This window comes from Electrophorus electricus, chromosome 2, assembly GCF_013358815.1.
Source record: "Electrophorus electricus isolate fEleEle1 chromosome 2, fEleEle1.pri, whole genome shotgun sequence".
In the NCBI taxonomy this organism is placed as follows: Eukaryota; Metazoa; Chordata; class Actinopteri; order Gymnotiformes; family Gymnotidae; genus Electrophorus; species Electrophorus electricus.
The window spans coordinates 34,656,940-34,682,987 of NC_049536.1; the positions used below are offsets into that span (position 1 = coordinate 34,656,940).

General features: G+C 40.5%; 1 protein-coding gene across 20 annotated transcripts in view; it reads left to right on the forward strand.

Annotated features, from left to right (window-relative positions):
• neb (nebulin) overlaps window positions 1-26,048 on the forward strand; it is a 59,581-nt gene that overhangs the window by 21,062 nt on the left and 12,471 nt on the right. For 15 of the 20 annotated variants that reach the window (XM_035520074.1, XM_035520082.1, XM_035520079.1 and 12 more), the window contains exons 49-118: window positions 218-325; window positions 420-731; window positions 830-1,033; window positions 1,122-1,226; window positions 1,360-1,467; window positions 1,630-1,941; window positions 2,024-2,227; window positions 2,373-2,477; window positions 2,594-2,701; window positions 2,802-3,113; window positions 3,231-3,434; window positions 3,599-3,703; window positions 3,822-3,929; window positions 4,147-4,458; window positions 4,564-4,767; window positions 5,869-5,973; window positions 6,083-6,190; window positions 6,298-6,609; window positions 6,727-6,930; window positions 7,095-7,199; window positions 7,318-7,425; window positions 7,643-7,954; window positions 8,109-8,312; window positions 9,249-9,353; window positions 9,459-9,566; window positions 9,670-9,981; window positions 10,082-10,186; window positions 10,609-10,707; window positions 11,055-11,156; window positions 11,250-11,357; window positions 11,502-11,813; window positions 11,960-12,064; window positions 12,155-12,259; window positions 12,536-12,640; window positions 12,752-12,859; window positions 12,976-13,086; window positions 13,219-13,416; window positions 13,511-13,615; window positions 13,756-13,860; window positions 13,982-14,086; window positions 14,185-14,292; window positions 14,391-14,504; window positions 14,610-14,807; window positions 15,227-15,331; window positions 15,430-15,534; window positions 15,646-15,753; window positions 15,850-15,957; window positions 16,052-16,159; window positions 16,279-16,383; window positions 16,587-16,691; window positions 16,876-16,974; window positions 17,088-17,192; window positions 17,305-17,409; window positions 17,604-17,708; window positions 17,806-17,910; window positions 17,993-18,097; window positions 18,180-18,284; window positions 18,382-18,486; window positions 18,860-18,964; window positions 19,923-20,027; window positions 20,979-21,080; window positions 21,321-21,428; window positions 21,536-21,640; window positions 21,740-21,844; window positions 21,951-22,055; window positions 22,154-22,258; window positions 22,373-22,483; window positions 22,581-22,691; window positions 22,784-22,885; window positions 23,005-23,109. In XM_035520074.1, the coding sequence (XP_035375967.1) occupies window positions 218-325; window positions 420-731; window positions 830-1,033; window positions 1,122-1,226; window positions 1,360-1,467; window positions 1,630-1,941; window positions 2,024-2,227; window positions 2,373-2,477; window positions 2,594-2,701; window positions 2,802-3,113; window positions 3,231-3,434; window positions 3,599-3,703; window positions 3,822-3,929; window positions 4,147-4,458; window positions 4,564-4,767; window positions 5,869-5,973; window positions 6,083-6,190; window positions 6,298-6,609; window positions 6,727-6,930; window positions 7,095-7,199; window positions 7,318-7,425; window positions 7,643-7,954; window positions 8,109-8,312; window positions 9,249-9,353; window positions 9,459-9,566; window positions 9,670-9,981; window positions 10,082-10,186; window positions 10,609-10,707; window positions 11,055-11,156; window positions 11,250-11,357; window positions 11,502-11,813; window positions 11,960-12,064; window positions 12,155-12,259; window positions 12,536-12,640; window positions 12,752-12,859; window positions 12,976-13,086; window positions 13,219-13,416; window positions 13,511-13,615; window positions 13,756-13,860; window positions 13,982-14,086; window positions 14,185-14,292; window positions 14,391-14,504; window positions 14,610-14,807; window positions 15,227-15,331; window positions 15,430-15,534; window positions 15,646-15,753; window positions 15,850-15,957; window positions 16,052-16,159; window positions 16,279-16,383; window positions 16,587-16,691; window positions 16,876-16,974; window positions 17,088-17,192; window positions 17,305-17,409; window positions 17,604-17,708; window positions 17,806-17,910; window positions 17,993-18,097; window positions 18,180-18,284; window positions 18,382-18,486; window positions 18,860-18,964; window positions 19,923-20,027; window positions 20,979-21,080; window positions 21,321-21,428; window positions 21,536-21,640; window positions 21,740-21,844; window positions 21,951-22,055; window positions 22,154-22,258; window positions 22,373-22,483; window positions 22,581-22,691; window positions 22,784-22,885; window positions 23,005-23,109 (9,834 nt within the window). Of the gene's footprint in view, window positions 1-217; window positions 326-419; window positions 732-829; window positions 1,034-1,121; window positions 1,227-1,359; window positions 1,468-1,629; window positions 1,942-2,023; window positions 2,228-2,372; window positions 2,478-2,593; window positions 2,702-2,801; window positions 3,114-3,230; window positions 3,435-3,598; window positions 3,704-3,821; window positions 3,930-4,146; window positions 4,459-4,563; window positions 4,768-5,868; window positions 5,974-6,082; window positions 6,191-6,297; window positions 6,610-6,726; window positions 6,931-7,094; window positions 7,200-7,317; window positions 7,426-7,642; window positions 7,955-8,108; window positions 8,313-9,248; window positions 9,354-9,458; window positions 9,567-9,669; window positions 9,982-10,081; window positions 10,187-10,608; window positions 10,708-11,054; window positions 11,157-11,249; window positions 11,358-11,501; window positions 11,814-11,959; window positions 12,065-12,154; window positions 12,260-12,535; window positions 12,641-12,751; window positions 12,860-12,975; window positions 13,087-13,218; window positions 13,417-13,510; window positions 13,616-13,755; window positions 13,861-13,981; window positions 14,087-14,184; window positions 14,293-14,390; window positions 14,505-14,609; window positions 14,808-15,226; window positions 15,332-15,429; window positions 15,535-15,645; window positions 15,754-15,849; window positions 15,958-16,051; window positions 16,160-16,278; window positions 16,384-16,586; window positions 16,692-16,875; window positions 16,975-17,087; window positions 17,193-17,304; window positions 17,410-17,603; window positions 17,709-17,805; window positions 17,911-17,992; window positions 18,098-18,179; window positions 18,285-18,381; window positions 18,487-18,859; window positions 18,965-19,349; window positions 19,452-19,922; window positions 20,028-20,136; window positions 20,265-20,978; window positions 21,081-21,320; window positions 21,429-21,535; window positions 21,641-21,739; window positions 21,845-21,950; window positions 22,056-22,153; window positions 22,259-22,372; window positions 22,484-22,580; window positions 22,692-22,783; window positions 22,886-23,004; window positions 23,110-26,048 lie in introns of those variants that run through there. The other 5 variants (XM_035520077.1, XM_035520084.1, XM_035520113.1 and 2 more) reach the window with 5 other exon arrangements.

Sequence of the window (26,048 nt, forward strand, 5' to 3'; positions counted from 1 at the left end):
ACTTTGTTCTTGAAGCAGCTGCTCCTCACATATATACATTTTTAATGAAACATGATTTTCAGGCATTATTAGCCATTAATTATACCCAAAATGAGACCATGATTTGTTGACTAATATGAAGTCTTGAACAGCACAAATATATGAAGTCAAAGCCTTCAAAAAAATCGCTTTTTTTTTGTATGAATGAATTTAACAATTTTTTTGCTCCTTTTTTCAGAAACAATACAAACTTGCTAATGAACTGGCCAAGAAGAAGGGCTATGACATGCGGGCTAATGCCATTCCTATTCTTGCTGCAAAAGCTTCCCGGGACATTGCTAGTGATGTGAGTGTTCTGAACAACACAGATGTTTGTTTGTTGTGTATCAGTCTACTTAGAATATTTTAAAATACATTCAACTTGTTTACATCCTTTATAGTACAAGTACAAGGCTGGATATCGTAAGCAAGTTGGTCACCACATTGGTGCTTTGAGTATCAAAGATGACCCACTGCTCATGCTGGCTTTGAACTCAGCTAAGATTGCTAGTAATGCCCTGTACAAGAAGGATTTCAATGAATCCAAGACAAAGTTCCATCTCCCAGCGGATATGTTGGCATTTGAACTGGCAAAGAAAAATCAGATCCAAGTCAATGATGCCAATTACAGAACTTACCTGCACCACTGGACCTGCCTGCCAGACTCCAATGATGTTGTCCATGCCCGTCAGGTCTATGACCTCCAGAGTGATGTAAGTGATGTTTATTTTGGACAGGAGTTTGTGTGTCTACTGATTCGGTCATTAACATGATTTTCCGTCATTGAGTTTTATATTTCTCTATTTTTTAGGCTGTGTATAAGGCTGATCTGAAGTGGCTACAAGGTCTGGGATGGGTCCCCATTGGTTCACTTGATGTTGAGAAAGTGAAGAAGGCTGGAGATGCTCTGAGTGAACGTTTATATCGTCAGCACCCAAGCAACTTCAAGTTTACAAACACGACTGAGGACATACCTTTCGTCTTGGCTAAAGCCAACAATGATGTCATGAACAAGGTAAGTGTCGCACCAACATAAAATATGCAGAATTATTTTATGAAATAATCATTCATTCTGTAATGTAATGTTAAATACATTCTTACAGAGATCATATGTCCAAGCTTGGGAGAATGATAAGACCAAGATTCACATCATGCCAGATGCAATTGAAGTACTTCATGCAAAACAAAACAAAATAAACTACAGTGAGGTAAGTCATACATGGATTACATTACATTGAGCTGCTGAGGAATTGCTCATCAGCTTTATCTGCATTTCCAGAACAGTAGCTCTTGTCTGTTCTGTTACATATATAATAGTGTGTTTTATTACTTTTTTTACAGAAACTCTATAAGCTTGCTAATGAGGAGGCTAAAAAGAAGGGCTATGATATGCGTGCTGATGCCATGTCTATCAAAGCAGCCAAGGCATCCAGAGATATCGTCAGTGATGTAAGTGTTTTTCGTGTCATATCAACATAATTAATAAATATAACACTATATCCTGTTGTCTTCCGTTGCATTTTCTTCACGGATTTAATGACTTATAATGGATAAATTAACAATTTAAGAATTTATATTCTTTCTGCTGTCTGTTAACCTTTCTTATGATAGTACAAGTATAAAGCTGGATATCGTAAGCAAGTTGGTCACCATATCGGAGCCCTCAGTATCCGTGATGACCCACTGCTTATGTTGGCCCTGAACTCAGCTAGGATTGCTAGTGATGCCCTATACAAGAAGGACTTCAACCAATCAAAGACCAAGTTTCATCTACCTGTGGATATGTTGGCATTTGAACTGGCAAAGAAAAATCAGATCCAAGTCAACGATGCCAATTACAGAACTTACCTCCATAACTGGACTTGCCTGCCAGACTCCAATGATGTTGTCCATGCCCGTCAGGTCTATGACCTCCAGAGTGATGTACGTATATTTGTAAATTAGTTTGAAACATCATGTAGTTCATTGTCATTCCTTGATGTTCCTTATGATTGTGTTTGTTTAGGTGATGTATAAGGCTGATCTGAAGTGGCTACAAGGCCTGGGATGGGTTCCTATTGGCGCAATCGATGTTGAGAAAGTGAAGAAAGCTGGAGATGCTCTGAGTGAACGACTGTATCGTCAGCACCCAAGCAACTTCAAGTTTACAAGCACAACTCAAGACATTCCATTGGTTTTAGCTAAAGCCAATAATGAAATCATGAACAAGGTAGTATTTCAAGAAACACTGCTGCACACTGTAATGATTCTTTCAGTGCTCTGTGATGCTTATGTACTCTGTTAGCCTTTCAATTGCATTTCCATCTTTGAATGTATATTCTGATGTATTTAAATGTGTTTTTTTCACTCCACAGAAAAATTACATTGGAGCTTGGGAGAGTGACAAAACTAAGATACATATCATGCCAGACACATTGGAGGTGGTCCTTGCAAAACAGAACAAGATTAATTACAGTTTGGTAAGTTTCATACCCTAGTCATGGTCCTAGAGCTGAGTCAACTACAGTTTAACCACAGTTTCTACTGCTGTATACCTTTTTTTGGCAAGTTTTTATTTTTCTAATTTCTTATCTAGAAACAATACAAACTTGCTAATGAAGAGGCTAAGAAGAAGGGTTATGACATGCGTGCTGATGCCATTTCTATCAAAGCTGCCAAGGCATCAAGAGATATCATCAGTGATGTGAGTTTTCTCAGTTTATATAACCAGTAATTGCAACTTGCAAAATGGATGAAATTGATGAAAGTAATTAAGTAACATCCTGATTAACTTTTACATTTAGTACAAGTACAAAACTGGATACCGTAAACAAGTTGGTCACCATATCGGAGCCCTCAGTGTCCGTGATGACCCCCTGATCATGCTGGCCTTGAACTCAGCTAAGATTGCTAGTGATGTCTTATACAAGAAGGACTTCAACAAATCAAAGACCAGGTTCCATCTCCCAGTGGACATGTTGTCTCTTGAGCTGGCTAAGAAATGCCAGATTCAAGTCAATGATGTCAACTATAGAACGTACCTGCATAACTGGATCTGTCTGCCAGACTCCAATGACGTCGTCCAGGCCAGGAAGGTTTATGATCTTCGGAGTGATGTGAGGTTTTTTTTTGGCATGGACTCAAATCTCTTTAGTGTTCATCTTTGGTTTCCCCCCAAAATGTTCAAAAAGCAATAACAATATTTTCTCATATTTTTGTCCATGTAAATTCAGGCTGTATATAAAGCTGATATGGAATGGATTAGAGGAATGGGTTGGGTTCCTATTGGCTCTATTGAAGTAGAAAAAGTAAAGAAAGCTGGTGAAATCTTGAGTGACAGGAAATACCGTCAACATCCAAGCAACTTCACGTTTACCAGCAAAACAGACTCTGTTCCCATGACTCTCGCCAAAGCAAATGCTCAGGTCATGAACCAGGTACGTTCCTCTTAATTTATAATGTTTAAATATTAAAAACAAGATATGTAATGTTAATTTTAAAGCAAATGACATGGGCATACTTTTGGAAATTTTAATTAATAACTAGCAAATTAACCATTAATGTAATCTGTTCTCCATACATAATCATTATTATTTTTCAGAGAGCTTATGTCGAAGCTTGGAATCAGGATAAGCTCAACATCCACATCATGCCTGACACACCAGAAATTGTACTAAGTCGGCAAAACAAAATCAACAGCAGCGATGTAAGTGCGGTGCCACTGCTTTGTGATGAAAATGACGCCGGTGTGGATATGATCAATTATGATATCAGTTTTGGTACATAATCAAAACACCAACTTAATGGTTGTCATTATGTTACAGAAATATTACCACCAGGACTACCAAGAGAATCTAAAGAAAGGCTATTTCCTGCCCAAAGATGCAGTTGCAGTTGTAGCAGCCAAGGCCTCCCGGGAAATCGTCAGTGATGTACGTGTCTGTACTTTAAAGTCCTAGTTAATTAGTTATTAATAACTACACTGAGTTATTAGTAACTACACTGAGATTAATATTAAAGATATGTAATTACAGTGAGAAACAAGAGTGTGGACTTATAAACAATTCTTTGGGGACTTTAGCTTTAAACAGACATATGTCATTTACATACAAAATAAAAATCCAATTTCCCATTATTTTAATGCTGCAGTACAAGTATAAGACTGGGTACAGAAAGCAACAAGGCCATCACATTGGAGCGCGATGCGTCCAGGATGACCCCCTGATCATGTTGGCCATGAACTCAGCTAAGATTGCTAGTGATGCCCTGTACAAGAAGGACTTCAACAAATCAAAGACCAAATTCCATCTCCCAGTGGACATGTTATCACTTGAGCTGGCTAAGAAATGCCAGATCCAAGTTAATGATGTCAACTACAGAACCTACCTGCATAACTGGACCTGCCTGCCAGACTCCAATGATGTTGTTCAGGCCAGGAAGGTCTATGATCTGCGCAGTGATGTAAGCTTATCATGCCATCCTCAAATAGCTCTGAAGAAAGTTTTTTTTTTCTTTTTCTAGCATTTATGTAGATTGTAGCATGAATGCTAACATTTCTTTGTTCAGACTGTGTACAAAGCTGACCTTCAGGACCTGAAGGGCATTGGATGGGTACCCATTGGTTCACTGGATGTTGTGAAAGCCAGGAAAGCAGGAGAGATCCTCAGTGATCGCCTCTACAGGCAGAAACCAGAAACATTTAAATATACTCAAGACATGCAGTCTATTCCCTTGGTCCTAGCAAAGACTAATGCTGACATCATGAACAAGGTGAGTAAGACTGCTTCAGTATTTCTGTTTAATGGAAACTATTTAAAAGATAAAACTCCGGACTTGGTAAAATTTTAAGAGAGGACTTTCATTTCACACTTTTGATAGAAGGGGCCCTAATTTTGTGATCATAGCACAAGTTAAAATAAAGCACAGAATTATTGTGTATGGATGTTGCAAACAGATCCTGGTATCTTTGTAACCTGGCAAAAAAGTGGGGTAATCAGACAAAAAGAGGCTGGGAGTACATTATTAAGAGGTGTGGCTAGGCTTGCTGCTACAATGTCCAATTAAATCAGCAACTCTTAATTGTCTTAAAAATTGAGTGCTGGCTCAGCACAATAACAATTTTATAAAGGATCTAAGGCAATGAAGAGAAGACTGGCTATAGCAGATGTAGACATGTTCTTTGTTCCAAAGTGTTCATAGAAAATAAGTGTATTCCATTGCTCCTATAACTAGTTTAAACATTTAAATAAGTGTATTCCATTACTCCTATAAATAGTTTAAAAATGATCACCTGACAGATTTCACATTAGTATTAGAAATTACTGACTGAGTGCCATTCATCAAATAGGTTTTCTGTCCTCTCATACACTTTTTGGGTTGTTCCATTGGTGGATGTTCACCCACATGTGTGGCCACTCTAGGACAGTGCTTTGTATTGGCTGATTCCTCATATCTAGGATTTCACTACAGTTGAAAAGTGTGGTTTCAGTTATTTTGTTAGATATTTTTGTAATTCTATACATTTTCCTTGCATAATTATGCATCAACTGTCTGCTTCACACTTAGAAGCCACAACTGATTTGTGTTTATTTGGAACAGATAAAGTAATGCTCCCCCACACTTATTTCTGGTTACAAAAATAGTGTCTTGGCAAAAATACTGAAAATTTTGGCTAACCCCCTACCAAACAAGCAATGTGCCAGTGTTATAATCATTGGCCCTCAATAAGTAGGATACATTGACATATCACCTGTTGTCATAACACTAAACTACACTTGTGCCTGCATGACAAAAGAGGCCAAACTTTTGTCCTACACTATGTTGTTTCTACTACAAAACTGATATGTATTTTGTTTTGTTTTTTCATGACAGCATCAATACATTTCAGCCTGGGAAGCTGATAAAACAAAGATTCATATTAATCCTGATACTCCAGAAATTCTGCTTTCTAAGGCCAATGCTATTACCAACAGCAGGGTATGTATTATTGAAATCATTAAAAAAATAAAAGAATATTCATTTATAGTTCATGACTTTTCTTTAATTATGAGTAATACTGACAAATCTAATGAAAAATATTACACAGAAATTGTACAGGCAAGCAGTTGAGGATAGCTTCAAGAAAGGCTATGACCTTAAAGCTGATGCAGTTGCCATCAAGGCTGCCAAAGCATCCAGGGACATTATTAGTGATGTGAGTATATCTCTCCCACCCTTACCCCCTAATGACTTTTTAAGTTATTCTTCAAGCTGTTAGTGTTGAATGCACATGCACACCCTAAAGCTTTCATTTTCTTCTAGTACAAGTACAAGGCTGGATATCGTACACAACAAGGCCATCATATTGGAGCTCGATGCGTCCAGGATGACCCCCTGATTATACTGGCCATGAACTCAGTTAAGATTGCTAGTGATGTCTTATACAAGAAGGACTTCAACAAATCAAAGACCAGGTTCCATCTCCCAGTGGACATGTTGTCTCTTGAGCTGGCTAAGAAATGCCAGATTCAAGTCAATGATGTCAACTATAGAACGTACCTGCATAACTGGATCTGTCTGCCAGACTCCAATGACGTCGTCCAGGCCAGGAAGGTTTATGATCTTCGGAGTGATGTGAGGTTTTTTTTTGGCATGGACTCAAATCTCTTTAGTGTTCATCTTTGGTTTCCCCCCAAAATGTTCAAAAAGCAATAACAATATTTTCTCATATTTTTGTCCATGTAAATTCAGGCTGTATATAAAGCTGATATGGAATGGATTAGAGGAATGGGTTGGGTTCCTATTGGCTCTATTGAAGTAGAAAAAGTAAAGAAAGCTGGTGAAATCTTGAGTGACAGGAAATACCGTCAACATCCAAGCAACTTCAAGTTTACCAGCAAAACAGACTCTGTTCCCATGACTCTCGCCAAAGCAAATGCTCAGGTCATGAACCAGGTACGTTCCTCTTAATTTATAATGTTTAAATATTAAAAACAAGATATGTAATGTTAATTTTAAAGCAAATGACATGGGCATACTTTTGGAAATTTTAATTAATAACTAGCAAATTAACCATTAATGTAATCTGTTCTCCATACATAATCATTATTATTTTTCAGAGAGCATATGTCGAAGCTTGGAATCAGGATAAGCTCAACATCCACATCATGCCTGACACACCAGAAATTGTACTAAGTCGGCAAAACAAAATCAACAGCAGCGATGTAAGTGCGGTGCCACTGCTTTGTGATGAAAATGACGCCGGTGTGGATATGATCAATTATGATATCAGTTTTGGTACATAATCAAAACACCAACTTAATGGTTGTCATTATGTTACAGAAATATTACCACCAGGACTACCAAGAGAATCTAAAGAAAGGCTATTTCCTGCCCAAAGATGCAGTTGCAGTTGTAGCAGCCAAGGCCTCCCGGGAAATCGTCAGTGATGTACGTGTCTGTACTTTAAAGTCCTAGTTAATTAGTTATTAATAACTACACTGAGTTATTAGTAACTACACTGAGATTAATATTAAAGATATGTAATTACAGTGAGAAACAAGAGTGTGGACTTATAAACAATTCTTTGGGGACTTTAGCTTTAAACAGACATATGTCATTTACATACAAAATAAAAATCCAATTTCCCATTATTTTAATGCTGCAGTACAAGTATAAGACTGGGTACAGAAAGCAACAAGGCCATCACATTGGAGCGCGATGCGTCCAGGATGACCCCCTGATCATGTTGGCCATGAACTCAGCTAAGATTGCTAGTGATGCCCTGTACAAGAAGGACTTCAACAAATCAAAGACCAAATTCCATCTCCCAGTGGACATGTTATCACTTGAGCTGGCTAAGAAATGCCAGATCCAAGTTAATGATGTCAACTACAGAACCTACCTGCATAACTGGACCTGCCTGCCAGACTCCAATGATGTTGTCCAGGCCAGGAAGGTCTATGATCTGCGTAGTGATGTAAGTATATGCCATCTGAGAAGCTATGCCTGTTAATCACATTGATACACTATGATACATTGGTTTATCAGACCTTTTGCACTTACCTATCATAGGACTGGCACTTACCAACTTACAAGTACGTTGCTGAAGAAGTTTTAATCTGTTTTTCTAGGCTGTGTATAAGGCTGATATGGAGTGGCTCCGTGGATGTGGCTGGATGCCACATGGTTCTGTTGAGGTTCTGAAAGTTCAGAATGCCCAGAAAATCCTCAATGACAGGCTATATAGGCAGCACCCCAGCAAAGTCCCGTTCACCAGTGCAGTGGATTTGCCTGTCATTGTCCTGGCCAAACAAAATGCTGATATCCTCAGTGACGTAAGATGCTCTTTTACTCCACATCCACAGATGGAGCTCGTTAAAACAATTTCCTGTTTAATCTTCTGCTTGTTTCCTTGATCCCATTATTATAAGGCTACTTTAAAGCAATGCTTCCAGAAATGCTCAAGCCTCTTTTAATTATAGTAAACACTTCTATGTCTTGGTTACATTCCAAAAACTCTTAAGGTAGCAGTAATCTAACCTCTTATGAAGAAACCAAATCTTGAATCCTGTGAGTTTTCCAACTGAGACCTATTAGAAATCTTCAGTTTATATCTAAAGTTTTTTGGTAAATTTGTTCTTACACATCATTAAGCTCACACTTGAAAAAGAATCACATTCATGAAGAATTTGAAAGGATTTATTACAATACAGAGGCTGCTTTAGTAAAGATTCCAAACTCTAATTTATTATCCACTAACTAAAGTTATGTATTATCTATTGCATACTGTAGCATTGGTGCAGAAAAAGAAAGATAGAATGCCATTTCTGCTCAAAATGAACATTGTTTTATTCAATAGCATAGTTTAAATTAAAAGACTCACACACCCAACACACAGAAAAGGAAACTGAACTTATCAAGGGAAATTAGGGGAAGTAACTAATAATCAACATGACTATGAGGATGATAGACATTTTAAATGCACTAATTAAAAAAAATAAATAATTAGTGGACTAAATCAAATACATACAGACAAGCCAAGTCAAATTATCTACAACATTATATCAAACCTAATAAATCCCACAGAGAGGTGCACAGCATTCTGGAAGACCTCACGGTGCTCTCAGCTTCTCTGACTGCCACAATATCCACACCATGTATATTATTATATGTATATATACCATTACACAAAAATTTGAACATTGAATCATTGTATGCTATGTAAATGGCCATCTTTGTTAAAGTGATTTGTTCATTTATTTTGATCACAGAGGAAATACAGACAGGCTTGGGACCAAGACAAAACTTCTATCCACATGCAACCGGATACACCATTAATTGAGCTGTCCAGGGCCAACGCTATTACCTTCAGCAATGTGAGTGAATACTTCAAATTTCCAACTGTTTTCCACACTGTTTTCTTAAAATGTTAAATCACTGGTAAATCACTGTTGTTCTCACTGAATGTTTATCATAAACAGAAAATGTACACTAAAGACTGGGATTCAGAGAAGGCAAGAGCTTACCAGATCAAAGAGGACGCTGTTGCTGTTTTGAAGGCAAAAGCTTCTAGAGAAATTGCTAGTGATGTAAGCCATCCAATAATATTTTAACAGAAACGTATTTAACATATTTAATACAAATATATTTTTGTATTTCACAAAATTACCTTTACCTTTTTGTCTTTGGCAGTACAAGTACAAGACAGGCTATCGTAAGCAGCTTGGCCATCACATTGGAGCGCGATGCGTCCAGGATGACCCCCTGATCATGTTGGCCATGAACTCAGCTAAGATTGCTAGTGATGTCCTGTACAAGAAAAACTTCAATCAGTCAAAGACCAAATTCCATCTCCCAGTGGATCTGCTAGCCATTGAGCTGGCTAAGAAATGCCAGATCCAAGTCAATGATGCCAATTACAGAACTTACCTGCATAACTGGACCTGCCTGCCAGACTCCAATGATGTCGTCCAGGCCAAGAAGGCCTATGACCTCCGCAGTGATGTGAGTACGGCTTAACCAATCAGCTTGGAGTAGTAGCCTCTGACCATCTTTATTGTTTGAGTTAACTTGTCTACATTGTGTTTATTCATACGATGGGTAGGCTGTGTATAAAGCAGACCTGGAGTGGCTGAAAGGATGTGGTTGGAGCCCCCATGAATCTATTGATGTTGCTAAGGTGAAAAATGCCCAAAAGATCCTGACTGATGTAAGTCTACCGAACCCCTCTCTGTATCTTTGGAAACAAACATTTAACTTGACACTTATGTCAAGTTAAAAAAGTATTAAGTAGAAGACAAAAAGTACTTTGTTTTTGTTTACATTTGAGTTTGAATTATTATAACATTTTATGTTTACCATTCTTTAAATTTTTTAGTTTATTTAGAGCTTTCATTTTGACACATTGTATTTGCATTTTTTAAATCATTTTTAAATTTAAATATTGCTGCAGTTTTAAATATTTATCTATAAAATCTCTCTTCTTTTAAAAAAACCCAAACCTTTCTTGATGTGATTGATTTCTGGATGTAATAAGACTGTTATTTAATTATTTTATGTGAAGCACTTTGAATTGCCACTGTGTATGTAAAGTGCTATATAAATATATGGCTTGTCTTGCTTTGCCTACAGAGAGGCTATCGTGTGAAGCTGGATGAGCAGAGCTACACTGTTCCCGGCGACAGGGTGGACTTAGTGTGTGCCAAGAAAGCTGCTCAAGTGCTTGATGAGGTGTGAAGTATTACAACTCTAAAAACGCATCTTTACGTGCTAAAATGAAAATAGGGTGGAATACATTTTTAATAGTTTGTGGCATAGCAGAATAGCGCAATGCAAATCTACATGCAAATATATATTTTCATGCATTTCTAACATATAACACAGACATACACAAAAAACTTACTAATTTGAATTTCTGCATGAAAACATTTATCATTTGATGATCATTTTAATTTGAAGAAGACATTAGCATTAGACTGAATTGCACACTGATATATTTTTGATATGTCACGTTTTGCACTCAACCTGTCATTCACTCTCTTGAAGAATTTACCCACGTCTGTGTTCTTGTGTCTCAGGCAAGCTACCGTCAGGCTTGGCACAATGATAAGGTCAAATACACAATGCTAGACACCCTACTTCTGGCAAAAGCACGGGAGGTGGCCAAGCATATTCACCCAGTAAGAGACATTTTTCTCTCGCAGTTCTTTAAACTATTACCTTATTAAAAGTATTCAAGCAATGACTTGCATGTGATTCCACTCATCTCTTAGAAACTGTACACCAAGGACTGGGAGAAGACCAAGGCTACGTCATACCTTATGCCTGCAGATGCTGTCCCCATTAAACAAAGTGTCAGCACCACTAATCTCCAGAGTAAAGTAAGTGAACCACTTATTAATATTGACGTCCAATCAAAGAGTGGTGGGATTTTAAACCAAGAAAATGCGATTAAAATCCATATATTTCTACGCGCTGTTGTTCACTGTTGCTACAGAAAAGCGTCTACCTTTGTCTTTGTTTAGTACAAGTACTTGGAGGCTTATCGTAGGCAACTTGGCCATCACATTGGAGCCCGATGCGTCCAAGATGACCCCCTGATTATACTGGCCATGAACTCAGCTAAGATTGCTAGTGATGCCCTGTACAAGAAGGACTTCAACAAATCAAAAACCAAGTTCAACCTCCCAGTGGACATGTTGTCTCTCGAGCTGGCTAAGAAATGCCAGATCCAAGTCAATGATGTCAACTACAGAACTTACCTGCATAACTGGACCTGCCTGCCAGACTCCAATGATGTCGTCCAGGCCAGGAAGGCCTATGATCTGCGCAGTGATGTGAGTGCTACACTTTTGTTATTGTTCTGCTAGTATCTTTGCTTGACAGTTGGCAATGTCAAAAATAGAAATGCACCAGTTTGTTGAAAAGAGATTAAAAATGGTTTGAAAACAGTTTTGTCACTGCTGTTCTTTTCTCCCTCCAGAATGTGTACAAGGCAGATATGGAATGGATCCGTGGCTGTGGATGGATGGCAGCTGACTCTGTTGATCATGTGAAAGTGAGAAAAGCCCAGCAGGTCCTTAACGATGTAAGTGTTCAGAGTGCCTGCCACAGATACAGTCCTGTCTCGAGTGAGACTTCAGTACTGACAACTCATGATTCTGTTCTTTCCCCACAGAGACTTTACAAGAAAGATGCCAAGGAAAATTTCAGCAGGTTCACCAATGTTGTGGATCGCCCTGAAGTTGTCTTGGCCAAGGTTAATGCGTACAACCTCAGCGATGTAAGTGTTTTCGGAAGTGTCATCTTTTCCACATGAGTAAGATGTTTGATAAATAATATATATTGGAATAATACTGTAAAGACATGAATTAATATCTTTGACAATTTTGTTTGAGTAAATATTATTCTGTGTTTAAGGTTTTGGTTTTGTCTTGCACAGATACAGTTCAAGGTCAATGTACATTTTCCCAAATTGATATGACAAGGAATACATCAAATTCAGTTCAGCATTTTATAATACTCAATCCAGTTTTATTCTTCTTCTGTTGTTGCATAGCTGAAGTATAAAGAATCATTTAATTTGGAGAAGGGCCACTACATTGGATCTGATGATACACCACAGCTGGCCCACTCTCGAGAGGTCGCAAAGATCACCAGTGAGGTAACGCACATTCTACTCAGTGCCATATTGGGTCACTTGTATTTGTTTAAATGTTCAATTTTGGTGTAAATTACCTTTGGTTTTGTGTTTTTGTCTTGTTTTGTTTTCTAGAAACTGTACAGACTTGGCTGGGATGAATCCAAGGCCACTGGCTATCAGCTGGACCACGAATACCTCCCACTTACTGTAGCAAAGAGAACCAAAGACGTAGTCAGTGATGTGAGTGTCCCGCTGGCTGGTTATCAAATCATTTGTTATCAAATTTAATATATTAGTACTGAGGCGATCTGTCATGTATCTATTGGTTAGATAATTCATTAATTTGAACTTTCCAGCGTAAGTACCATGATGCCCATGAGAAAGCGAAGGGACACTACATGGCTAACACTCTGGTTGACTTCCCAGAGGTCATCCATGCTGGTAACATGGAAAAGATGAAAAATTTGGTAAGCTTATGTTAACATATACTTACATCATAAAAAGCCATGAAATGACCTACTGAAAGCAAAAGGTCAATTGATGTCCCATTGTCCTGCTTTATTATGTTAAATGTTATTTTAACATGACTTCATGTACAGAGAGACTACCAGAAGGACTACCATGTGACCAAGACTAAACTCCACATTCCTGCTGATATGATTAGCCATGTGGTTGCCAAGAGATGCCAAGACATCCTGAGTGATGTGCTGTACCGCACCCACCTACATCAATGGACATGCCACCCTGACCAGGATGATGTTATCCATGCCCGCAGGGCCAATGAGATCCTGAGTGATGTAGGTTACCTGCGAAACAGAACGCTGCTTCATGAGACTCAGTAATATAAAATTGTCTGATTTTATTAATTTTAATATTTTTATGTGTTTCCAGGTCTTCTACAAAGAGGACTTGACCTGGATGAAGGGTATTGGCTGCTATGCCTGGGACACACCTGAAATTCTTCGTGCAAAGAAGTCTTATGAACTTCAGAGTGACGTGAGTATGGATTTATAAATTAAATAATCAATAGATATGAATAGTTATGCACTATACATACATAAAGAATTACAGGTTAATCTGTCCTTTCATATCTCTGTGTTTTTTAATTAAAATTTTTTTTTTACATTTTTAAACAGATTAAGTACAAGGAAGAAGGCAAGAAAGGATTCAGTAACTTCTCCATTGTCACAGACACCCCAGTGTATGTGACAGCTGTGCTGGGCCACACCTGGGCCAGTGAGGTATGACGGTAGTCATTTATTCATCATTTCATGTTATTCCTAAGCATCTTCAAAATACCAATGCCTTCTCTATTGCTGCATATTTAAAGCATTTTACTCTGTGTTATTGAACACTTCACAGCTGAACTACAGGGAAGCTTACCACAAAGAGAAGCACATGTACACTCCAGTTCTGGACAACATTGACTATATAAGATGCTGTAACCTGAAGCAGCTCTACAGCACGGTGAGACTGTGAAATCACTATATTAAAATGCTTTGAGGTCAGCATGGTCTCTCATAACAGGTGTGTGTAAGTGTGTGTAAGTGTCTTCTCACCCACAGAAAGCATATTCCGCCGTGTGGGATAGGATTAAGGCCAAGAGCTACAGCGTTCCCCATGACTCGCACGAGCTGGTTCATGCGAAGCAGCAGAAGGTCACACTGAGCAAAGTGAGTTGGACTCTGCATGGCTTCTACGATTTGGGAATCTAGAGAATTCACTGTGGCTGTCCTGAATTTCTGAACTGATCATACTGTGATTACTACAGGTGAAATACAAGGAGGATTATGAGAAGTTTAAGGCACTCTACACCCTACCTAAGTGCTTGGAAGATGACCCAGCAACTGCTAGGTGCATCAAGGCTGGAAAACTCAACCTGGATGTAAGTGAAATGGCACTTTTCTTTAGAAGTGGTGATATATACTGACACATTCACCAGATCACAGCAGAGAACCCTTGCTAAGTCCTCGTGTATTTAATTCAACAGCGTCTGTACAGGGAGAACTGGGAAAAGACCAAAGCAAAAATCCATGTTCCTCATGACATGCTGGAAGTGGTAGCTGCCCGCACCACCCAGAAAATGATCAGTAACGTCGATTATCGTAAATACCTGCACGAGTGGATCTGCTTGCCTGACTTGCGGGTCAATGTGCATGCTCGCAAAGTCAACGAGCAGCTGAGTGATGTGAGTATAATCTGCTTTTTCGTTTTACATACTTTGCCACTTTTTAAAAAACTTTTTACAAGATCCAATAGCTTACAAGATCCTATTACTTATTGCTGACATTTAATTATATTTTAATTTTGCTTAATTATGCTTATTAAATATTGCTTACAATATCTTATGTTTTTTAATATGTATGACTGAAAAAGCCACAGTTTCAACCACATTTTGTCATCATATCTGGATCCATTATAATTTCACTTGCAGTGTACTGGTTCGCACGCCATAATTGTATTTCCAGTTCCTGTTTCACAGTAATTAGTCTAAAGCACTTTGAGTTACACATGGGTATAAGTAAAACATTCATTTGAAATTCTCTTTTACCTATCCCCCCCCCCCCCCTCCCCCAACACTTTCCCCCCAATATTGACTGACCCCAGGTCTTCTACAAAGATGACATAAACTATCTGAAGGGCATTGGTTGCTATGTCTGGGACACTCCTGAGATTCTGCGCTGCAAGCAAAACATGAAGCTGCAGAGTGAGGTAGGCGCTCCCTGCACCTGCTCCTCTGCCCTGCCTGACATGCTTATCCAACCATCCTCCCAAACCTTTTTTGGACCCTTTTTTACTATCTGTTTCAGAATCTATACAGAGCTAAGGGACTCCAGCACTTCAAGGACTACTCTGTGGTAATGGACACTCCTATATATGCGGCCTGCAAGAAAAGCGCTAAGAACCTGAGTGAGGTAGGTTTCCTATAACGCATGCATGCTGTCGCCATCATGCTTAAATCATGACTGTACACTCTGCTCAAAGTTTGAAACTTTGCTACTAACTCCTGTGCCTCCGTTCCTCAGCTCAACTACCGCAGCGACTATGAAGCCAACATAAAGGGTAAAAACACAGCCCCTGCTGTGACTGTTGACACAGAAAGAGTTCGTTTGGCCAATTTCGTCCAGAGTAATGTAAGATGTCTCTCCCAACTGACATTGTTCGTGTTCTTATCCATGAGTCACGTTGTGATTTTATGCCTAATATCTATTTACATTTTCTCCTTCAAGTATATTTACAAAGAGGCCAACAAGAAGTCTATGCCCACTGGATACAGTCTTCCTTATGACACCCCACTTGCATTGCAGGCCAAAGCCAACAGTGTCATAACCAGCAATGTAAGAAAGCATTATAACTACCAAAAGATTAGGTTACGTTCATGCGATGCTGAAAGTAAGTCTGAACATGTGTGTCTGGGATTACTTTGTGTAGGTCAAGTACAAGGAAGCATATGAACTCATGAAGGCCAAGAATTACCAATTGGACCCTAATGGTGTCAATTTTGTCAACGTCAGAAAGACTAACCAGATCATCAACCAGGTAGGATGAACAATCACAATTGTAATTCTCAACTTAATTCTAAAAGTACAATAGAACTTGTGTATTAACATTGTACTTTAGAAATGCTAAGTATGTTTGTGTTTATCGTACACTTTTAGCGTCTGTATAGAGAACAGTATGAGAAGGGAAAAGACAAGGTTCATTCTGTGTATGACACCCCTGAGATCAAACAGGTTAAGGCTACCCAGGAAGCCATCAGTGATGTGAGTAACCTGCATTTCAGTCTTTTTCTACCCTATTTACTCAGTGCTTTACATTCCTGTTTCACTGTATTCATTCCACCAGTTAAACTTGCACAGGGCAGTGTGTTAAAATAAACACAGATCACGGAAATGAATGTTTTTGCTTTGTTTTATTTTTCCAAAGCATAGCAATGGGAATGATCAACTTTCACAATTCTCCACAGGTGTGTTACAAAGAGAAATACTACAGCAGCAGAGGAACCCTGCTGCCCATGCCGATCACCCCAGAGCTCCTGCACTATGCCCATGTGAACCAAATCAACAGTGAAGTACGTGGCCGGGACTACATATACCACACTCGGAGACTATAACGTGGCTGCGTTACTGCATCATAACTGATGTGCCATGTGGTTTTCTGTCCTTTCACGCCCCATATGATGAAACTGTTATTCTGCAGCTTATATGTATGGTAATGTATGTTATAGTAACAGCATTTGTTGGCCTTCCTTTTAGTTGAAATACAAAGAAGACCTGCACTGGCTCAGAGGCCTCGGCTGCTTTGTGTTTGACTCTCCTGAGATGGTCCGCATCCGTGATATCAACAAATTTAGGGTAAATGTAAAAACGACCCTTAACATCACCTACCAACCATGCACACAAAAAATGTTCTGTCCCAATGGTTTAATGCTCTAATACGGATTAATGTTCTACTTTCGCCCCTCAAGTCTTCCTATAATATTGATGCCAGGAAGAACTTTGCCAACTTCTCTGTAGTACTGGATACACCGGAGTACAAGCGCATATCTGAGCTGAAGACTCACATAAGCAACGTGAGTTGTTTAGCATCAGTTTCAGGTTATGGCCCGGCATATATACGGAAAACACCTGTATTTTCAAAGAGCCACTTATCTCTCCTTGTAATGTCTCTCCTGATGTGTTCAGCTGGTATACAAAGCTGATGGCAATGTACAGAAGACCAAGTGCACCAGTACTGCAGATGCCATAGACTTCAAGAGGGCCAAGTGGGCCCAGACCCTTACCAACAAGGTAAAAGGCATTTCTGGAACTTTGTTACAGTACAAGTTACCCAGGCACTTTTCAAACATTTATGAAATGTAGAAATATCGCAAAGATTTTAAAATATGTTTTGAAGTCATTCTGAGGAATGGTGAATTAGCAACTGCATCAGTGAAGAATTATTCTATGAAGAGTTTCATATGCTATGTCGCTTCATTTTGTAGTGGCTGTACACTGACCTGGCCTCCAAAGAGAGAGCATTCTACACCCCAGAGCTTAATACACCCATCATACGTCATGCCAGGTCTATGAAAGTGGTATATAGTGAGGTAAGTCACATCATTATTAAAATGTTAGACCAGTTCGTTCTTCCAACTCACTTTCACATATTTTTACTTATTCTCATGCATGTTTTTGCATCTATAGAAAAAGTACAAAGAACAGTATGAGAAGATGAAGCACAGGTACACTCCCGTCCATGACACACCGCTCCTAGTCCGTGCCAAAAAGGCCTATTTTAATTCCAGTGATGTAAGTATACAACTTGCATACCTTTTAACCTTGATGGTCCATCCATTGAGCCTGTAGACCCCATGTATCCTTTTTCCTCTAGCTGCGCTACAAAGAAACCTTTGAGCAGGCAAAGGGACACTACCACACTGTTAAAGATGCACTGGACATTGTCTGTGCCAAGAGGGTCAGGGATGACATCAGCGAGGTCAGTGAAGACCTTCTCTCTTCATTTTGAAACGCTGTGTGGTGTGGGGTGTTCTGTCCCTGACTCACTGCCCCTGTCACAGGTTAAGTACAGAGAGAAGTACATTGATAGCCTGGGCACATGGAAGTCCATCCCAGACCGCCCTGAGTTCTTCCACAGCAAGACTGTGAGAGACCAAGCCAGTGATGTGAGTACATCTAGAGTGATTCTTTGAATGGCACTTTTGACTTTGTAGCTTTAAATTGCTTTTGAAACTGCTGGATACTTTTTCTTATTTGTATCAGGTCAAATACAAAGAGGACCTAGACTGGATGAAGGGCATTGGCTGCTATGTGTGGGACACACCTGATATGGTGCACGCTGGGCAAAACAAGATTCTCTACAGTGAGGTAAAGAGCGTGCCTGTCCTGGCCTGTCCTGGCATGTCCTGGCCTGTCCTGGCCTGTCCTGGCCTGTCCTGGCATGTCCTGGCCTGTCCTGGCCTGTCCTGGCATGTCCTGGCCTGTCCTGGCATGTCCTGGCCTGTCCTGGCATGTCCTGGCATGTCCTGGCATGTCCTGGCCTGTCCTGGCCTGTCCTGGCATGTCCTGGCCTGTCCTGGCATGTCCTGGCATGTCCTGGCCTGTCCTGGCATGTCCTGGCATGTCCTGGCATGTCCTGGCCTGTCATGGCATGTCCTCACAAGAGCACAGTATCATTCATATGTTGGTAAGCCTACCAATTAATCAGTTACCTCTACCGGTTATGCTCCCGTGTTAACAGAGGCACTACAAAGCATCATATGAGAAGAACAGGGGTAACTTCAAGTACACGTGCGACACACCCTACTTTGCGGCCATCCGAAGTGCTTCTGCCCTCACCAATGATGTAAGTCCAGTGGAAGATTCCCTAATTGTGTTTTAATTTAAAAAACGTACTAATTATCAAAGCCAATTAGAGCAAATTTGGAATATTTTGATGTTGGTGGCATATGTATGTATAAAGGTTTACCATTTAAAGCATTACTTTTTCTGCACCTAAAGTGGATACAACCACAGGGGTACATTTCTATACAGATGCCTTTTACAGACATATTTGAAGTAACTGTATAAAAATATTGTCACAACTATGTAAGTATGTTCCATTTGCATTTCATTTGCATATGAATTCCCCTCTCTTGGATGAGTGTAAATCCTCTTTTGCCTGCTTGGGTATTTCACCTCAGTGGACCGGAGGCAGGTGTCTTTAACTCTTACCTTGATGTTCTGAGCAGAGATTCTACCGTGCTGCCTATGAGAAGTCTAAGGATAAGTACAGCGTAGTTGTAGATGACCCCAAAAACCTCCTGGCTAAAGAGGTCAGCAAGTGGAGCCAGGTAAAGCCCCCAGCTGCAGCTTCGCCCCGTGGGCCCCAGCCTCACCTCGGGCCCAGCATGAGGCTGTCTCCTACCTGCTGGATGGTGCCGTCGCATGGCTGTGATGTCACTTGTTCGTCTATCTTTCTCCCTCTGAGGTGTCTGTTACTGTGCTACACAAATTACCCTCCATGGGTTCTTTGAGTCTGCACCATCATAACAATCTGTAAGCTCCAGACAGTGCCATCCCTGGTTAGCATTACAACCCCCTTCATGTACTAGATATGACAAACTGACCCTATAACTGTTAACAATCATTTTGGCTCAGATAGGCCTTCACGATTAAACATACAGGAGCCACCTGGATGGAGCAGATTGGTATCGGAGTGAGCCACTCTCTGGGCTGCGGGAGTCACTGTCCCTCGTTCTCCCTGCCTTTCCATGTAGCATGACCCGTGTGTCTGTGTCTGTGTGTATCTTCTCCGTGGACAGGTCAGGTATAGGCGTAGGGCCAAAGAGCTGCTCAAGAGCGGCTGCAAAGAGCTGCTCCGCCCTGACATCCTCAACGCCATGTACAACTCCAGCATGTGGAGTAAGGTAACCATCGGCCCGCGAGCAGCACCTCCGCCCCTGAGTGCTGCCACCATCTCAAGTCCTAACTCCACCTTTTGTGGTTTGGTGTACTGATTCACCATCACTACTTTAGGCTATGATTTCCCATCATCCACTGCTTCATAAAAACGTCTAATGAAACCCTCATCCTGCTCATTATGCTCACGTCATCTGGAAGGTGTGAGATGGAGGACTATTGAAGAAAGCAACGTTTCATATGCGCATACACCATGAAAACGTATGATCCTATTTTTGCCTATTCATTGTATTGTATGTCATTTTAAAAGAACCATTAGTAAATCTTTCATAATTTGCTAATTCTAGTGTCTAGAAAATTTGGCTGCAGGAACAAACTATTATGCAAGGTTTAGTATTAATGGCTGTGAAGTGCCACTGTAAAAGACAGATTAAGTTAGTGCAGAGTAAAAAGCAAATGCTGATGCAGGTGCTGTAGAGACCTTTCAGAGGAATATAAGATCACCCCAGAATATATCGTCAAAAGCAATGCTAGGTAACAGGTATTCGTCACTATCTTTCTCTGTAGTGGAGCCTGAAGTTGCTTTCAACCTCCAAGTTTGGCATTTCTAAATGTTGCTTGCTCTTTCATGCATGTGTTGTTTGCAGAGTTTCTATGATAATATGATTATTTTTATCTATCTGTTACCTGTTTCTTTACAAAAGCATGCTTTCCTTTAAATGGATTCTAGCCCAAGCAAACACAGTTTTACTTACCAAACCACTGTTCCTAACAATTCAGTAAGATTATGAAGTGGTTTTGGTTATGGTAAAATATGTTAGCTTTGCTAAAATCTGCAACAAATCTAACTGCCACTAATTTATACAGTATCACAGTGCTGTTCACATTTTGGGGTCATTATTTGTTAGAATGGTCATTGGCAAAGTCTGATTTCCATTTTGTGTTTCCTGCTTCCTTAGTGGAAGTACAGGGAGCAGTATGAGCGTGTCAAGTCGAAGTACACAGCAGTGCTGGACACTCCCGAGCACCAGGTCCACAAGCGCCGCAAGCAGATCAGTGACGTAAGGCCTTGCTTCTTCCTTCTCAGCTCTGTGACTCATCACATTTACATTCATTCATTTGTCCAACACCACTTACAAAAGAGGAACAAATATAAGACAAGCAAACCACTGGTAAAGAAAGAGCAGTATAACATTCGTGGATCGGGAATCTGACCTTAGCCTATCAGCTCCAATTTGATTAGTAACTTGGGGTTGGAGACCTAATGAAATTGGGACACGCTTTGTTGTTTTCTTTTCCAGATCATCTACAAGATGGAGTATAACAAGAACAAGGCTAGAGGCTACACCCTGGGCCTTGACACCCCTCTCAATCTCCACATGAAGAAGGTCAAGGACATCATCAGTACTGTAAGTCATGACCAGTAGGGCATGTTCTGCAGCTGTATGCACAAAATATTGATCTGAACCATCTGTATCCCGTTCCTCTGAAATCAATATCACTGTTTATTTTACAGCTGAAATACAAGGAACTGTACGAAAAAAATAAAGCTCAGATTAACATGGCTCCCGATGCTTATGAGATCCGAGCTGCCAAAGAGGCTTATAAGAACATCAGCCATGTGAGTGCATCCTGACACCTGGATTCCCTCAGCAGTTATCTGAGATGACATACTTAATTTCCTATATACAATTTTCTCACTGTTTATCACTCTCCACAGCTCGACTACAAAAAGAAGTATGAGGCCACCAAGAATAAGTGGATTTGGACTGCTGACAGACCTGACTTTGTCCACGCGGCCAAGGTCAACTTCCAGCAGAGTGATGTAAGTGCTGTTTGGTTTCTAGTCTTCGTTTTGGCCCTTCCAGGAGGCTCAGACACCCTGAGAGGGGAGTAAGCGGTGATGGAAATGACCCCTCTGCTTTTCACAGGTTGAGTACAAGTATGACAAGGAGATGCTGAAAGGCTGTGTGATGCCTGTCACAGATGATAAGTACACACTCCTGGCTAAGAAGAACACGGAGCTTGCCAGTGATGTGAGTACCAAAATCATTCACTCACTGGATTGACTGTCAGGGCAAATTACTGTTTTAGTAATTGGCTTGACGTACTTTTACTTGTTTTCTTTAACCAGGTGAAATACAAGCAGAAGTATAAAGAGACCAAGGGCCAGTGCCTGGCTGTGCTGGACACCCCTCAGATCCTCCACGCTAAATCAGTCTCTTCCCTGGTTTCTGAGGTACTACACAGATTTCAATGTAGCTATTAAGGTTGCTGTGTTATTTATTTGTTTAGAAAGTGCACTAAGTTTTGATTGAATCCCCCCCCCCCCCCCCCACTCACCACACGGCAGAGCAAATACAAACAGGCTGGAAAGGAGCATCTCCATTCTGGCTCCTTCACCACCATGGCCCAAACACGCGACACTGCCCACAGCAGGGAGGTTGGCAAAATCACAAGCAATGTAAGTGCTGGAGACCAGTTTGGTTATGTTCCTAGTCTAGTTCCACTGGGAGAGGATTTTTATCACCTCCTCCCTCCCCCGGTAACCTTTTCTACAGAAACTGTACAAGGAGAAGTTTGAGAAGGAAAGAGGCAAGTCCGTGTACAACCTTATGACTACCCCCCCCGAGGTGCAGCATGCCATGGAAGTGGCCAAGAACCAGAGCAATGTAAGGCTATTTGCCAGCAAAGAATGTTTCCCAGTGTGATGTTCTTCACATGGGGGGATGTTGGTTGACCTCCTCGCTCTGTCCTTTGGTAGATCAACTATAAACAGGAGGCAAAGGCCAAACTCCACTACACTCCCGTTGCTGACCGTCCGGACATCAGGAAGGCTACCCAAGCCGCCAAGCTCATCAGCGAGGTATAAAAGCTTTAGACTATTCTGAGTTAATTATACAATATTCTGTTTGTTGTAGTAGCGTCTGATTATGATTATGCAAGTTGACCTTAACTGAATCAAATCCTCTGATGTTGGTCTAGATTGGTTACCGTGACAAAGCTCGTCAGGAGGCCAGCCGTGGAGGGTCACTGGTCAGCCGCCCTGACATCACCTTGGCAACCGAAGTGTCCAAGCTTACCAGTCAGGTAATACCTCGCACCCCTTTCTTTAGCCATGCATTGATTATAGCCCCACTTAAGTTTTATTTTTGTGCAGTTTTTATAACAATTGCCACATAACCAAACTAGTGTCAAATAGTATGCAGTTCTATTCTGGAGTAATTTTCCATGTTTACTTAATTTAGTATGCATGTTATTCTTGAAAAGCAGTCTCATCATATTAACTGTAGTTGGAGTATTAAATGCTTGCTCAGTTCTCGTCACATTAACTGTAGTTAAATGCTCCTGCAGGTCTCCTCATATTAACTGTAGTGGTAGTGTTAAATGCTCCTGCAGGTCTCCTCACATTAACTGTAGTGGTAGTTTTAAATGCTCCTGTAGGTCTCCTCTAATTAACTGTAGTGGTAGTGTTAAATGCTCCTGCAGGTCTCCTCACATTAACTGTAGTGGTAGTTTTAAATGCTCCTGCAGGTCTCCTCACATTAACTGTAGTGGTAGTGTTAAATGCTCCTGCAGGTCTCCTCATAACTAACTGTAGTGGTAGTATTAAATGCTCCTGCAGGTCTCCTCACATTAACTGTAGTGGTAGTATTAAATGCTCCTGCAGGTCTCCTCACATTAACTGTAGTGGTAGTTTTAAATGCTCCTGCAGGTCTCCTCACATTAACTGTAGTGGTAGTATTAAATGCTCCTGCAGGTCTCCTCACATCAACTGTAGTGGTAGTATTAAATGCTCCTGCAGGTCTCCTCACATTAACTGTAGTGGTAGTGTTAAATGCTCCTGCAGGTCTCCTCACATTAACTGTAGTGGTAGTGTTAAATGCTCCTGCAGGTCTCCTCACATTAACTGTAGTGGTAGTGTTAAATGCTCCTGCAGGTCTCCTCATAACTAACTGTAGTGGTAGTATTAAATGCTCCTGCAGGTCTCCTCACATTAACTGTAGTGGTAGTATTAAATGCTCCTGCAGGTCTCCTCACATTAACTGTAGTGGTAGTATTAAATGCTCCTGCAGGTCTCCTCACATTAACTGTAGTGGTAGTGTTAAATGCTCCTGCAGGTCTCCTCACATTAACTGTAGTGGTAGTGTTAAATGCTCCTGCAGGTCTCCTCACATTAACTGTAGTGGTAGTGTTAAATGCTCCGGCAGGTCTCCTCTAATTAACTGTAGTGGTAGTTTTAAATGCTCCTGCAGGTCTCCTCACATTAACTGTAGTGGTAGTATTAAATGCTCCTGCAGGTCTCCTCACATTAACTGTAGTGGTAGTTTTAAATGCTCCTGCAGGTCTCCTCACATTAACTGTAGTGGTAGTTTTAAATGCTCCTGCAGGTCTCCTCACATTAACTGTAGTAGTAGTGTTAAATGCTCCTGCAGGTCTCCTCACATTAACTGTAGTTAAATGCTCCTGCAGGTCTCCTCACATTAACTGTAGTGGTAGTTTTAAATGCTCCTGCAGGTCTCCTCACATTAACTGTAGTGGTAGTATTAAATGCTCCTGCAGGTCTCCTCACATTAACTGTAGTGGTAGTTTTAAATGCTCCTGCAGGTCTCCTCACATTAACTGTAGTGGTAGTGTTAAATGCTCCTGCAGGTCTCCTCACATTAACTGTAGTGGAAGTTTTAAATGCTCCTGCAGGTCTCCTCACATTAACTGTAGTGGTAGTGTTAAATGCTCCTGCAGGTCTCCTCACATTAACTGTAGTGGTAGTATTAAATGCTCCTGCAGGTCTCCTCACATTAACTGTAGTGGTAGTGTTAAATGCTCCTGCAGGTCTCCTCACCAGCATAACCCTCATGTCTAATACTGTCTGTGTCCTTTATCTGTATACACTTCTGTCATTGTCTCTTTCTATCCTATATCCATCCATTCCTTCATTCACTTCCTGCCCTCCCTGCCCACTGCTGTTGTGTGCTCCCATTCTCACTGCTGTAACCGTGCCATCTCACTGCGCTTTGTAGGTGGAGGATAAGCCTTCCCTCCACGGAGCTGCCTCCTATGATACCCTCCTGATGCGGCACATTAAGAAAATGAGTGCCCTGACTAGTGATGTAAGAGGGACCCTGAACCCCAGGGCCAGTCACCCTATTCGTCCGTCTGGTGTCTCTGTCCCTGGCACTACCATTTAAATTTTGGGAAGTGGGTTTTGATGCACTCCCAACCATATGGTGGTTGCTGTGTTTTTTCTTTTTTTAAAATTCTCATTTCTCCCAAATTATTTATTTTTGCTATTTTTCCTGTTATTTTAATCATTTTTGTCCTTTGTCTCATTTTGTGTTTTCATGCAAGCTTTTGCCTTGTTGCCAAGCATAGATAAGTCGTCTAGCATGGTTTTGCTTTCATACTTTTTTTCTAAAAAATTTTCAATGACTGAAATATATCATTGCTACATCCTCTACTCAGTCACTGTCAGTCTGAAAATGTCAAAATCACCATATGTTGTTGCATCTCATAGACATGTCGTAGTGATGTCATTGAAATGAGGACTGTGCAGAGCCAGTCGACTTCTGTATACAGCATTTGAAATAGCCACAATTCTGGATCCATCGCTTCCACCAGAAGAGGCATTGTCAGTCTGGTTCAATCATTTACAATCTGTTGATTTGCTCTACACTTTCCTCAAGTGATTCTATCTTTGCTTGTTGCTTGTTCTCACAAATTGATTCTTCTTCAGATATGGAGCTCCTTCAAAATCTTGATCTGGGGTTTATAAATGACCTTATTTCAGTTAATCATGGGAGATGTCTATAAAAGATGCAAGGATATATACATATATATATATTCTTGTATGTTCTGCCTTGTATGTTCTGTGCCTGCCACCTGGGGCCTGTCGGAGAATGTCAACCTCCTGGAAGAAATGTACTGCACTATAACATACTCAGACTCAGTTAGCAACCTCAGGTTTCTGCCTGTCCAATTCCTTCCAACTAGCTATTCTATTCGGCCTGTTTGTTGTCGAAAGAATGTGA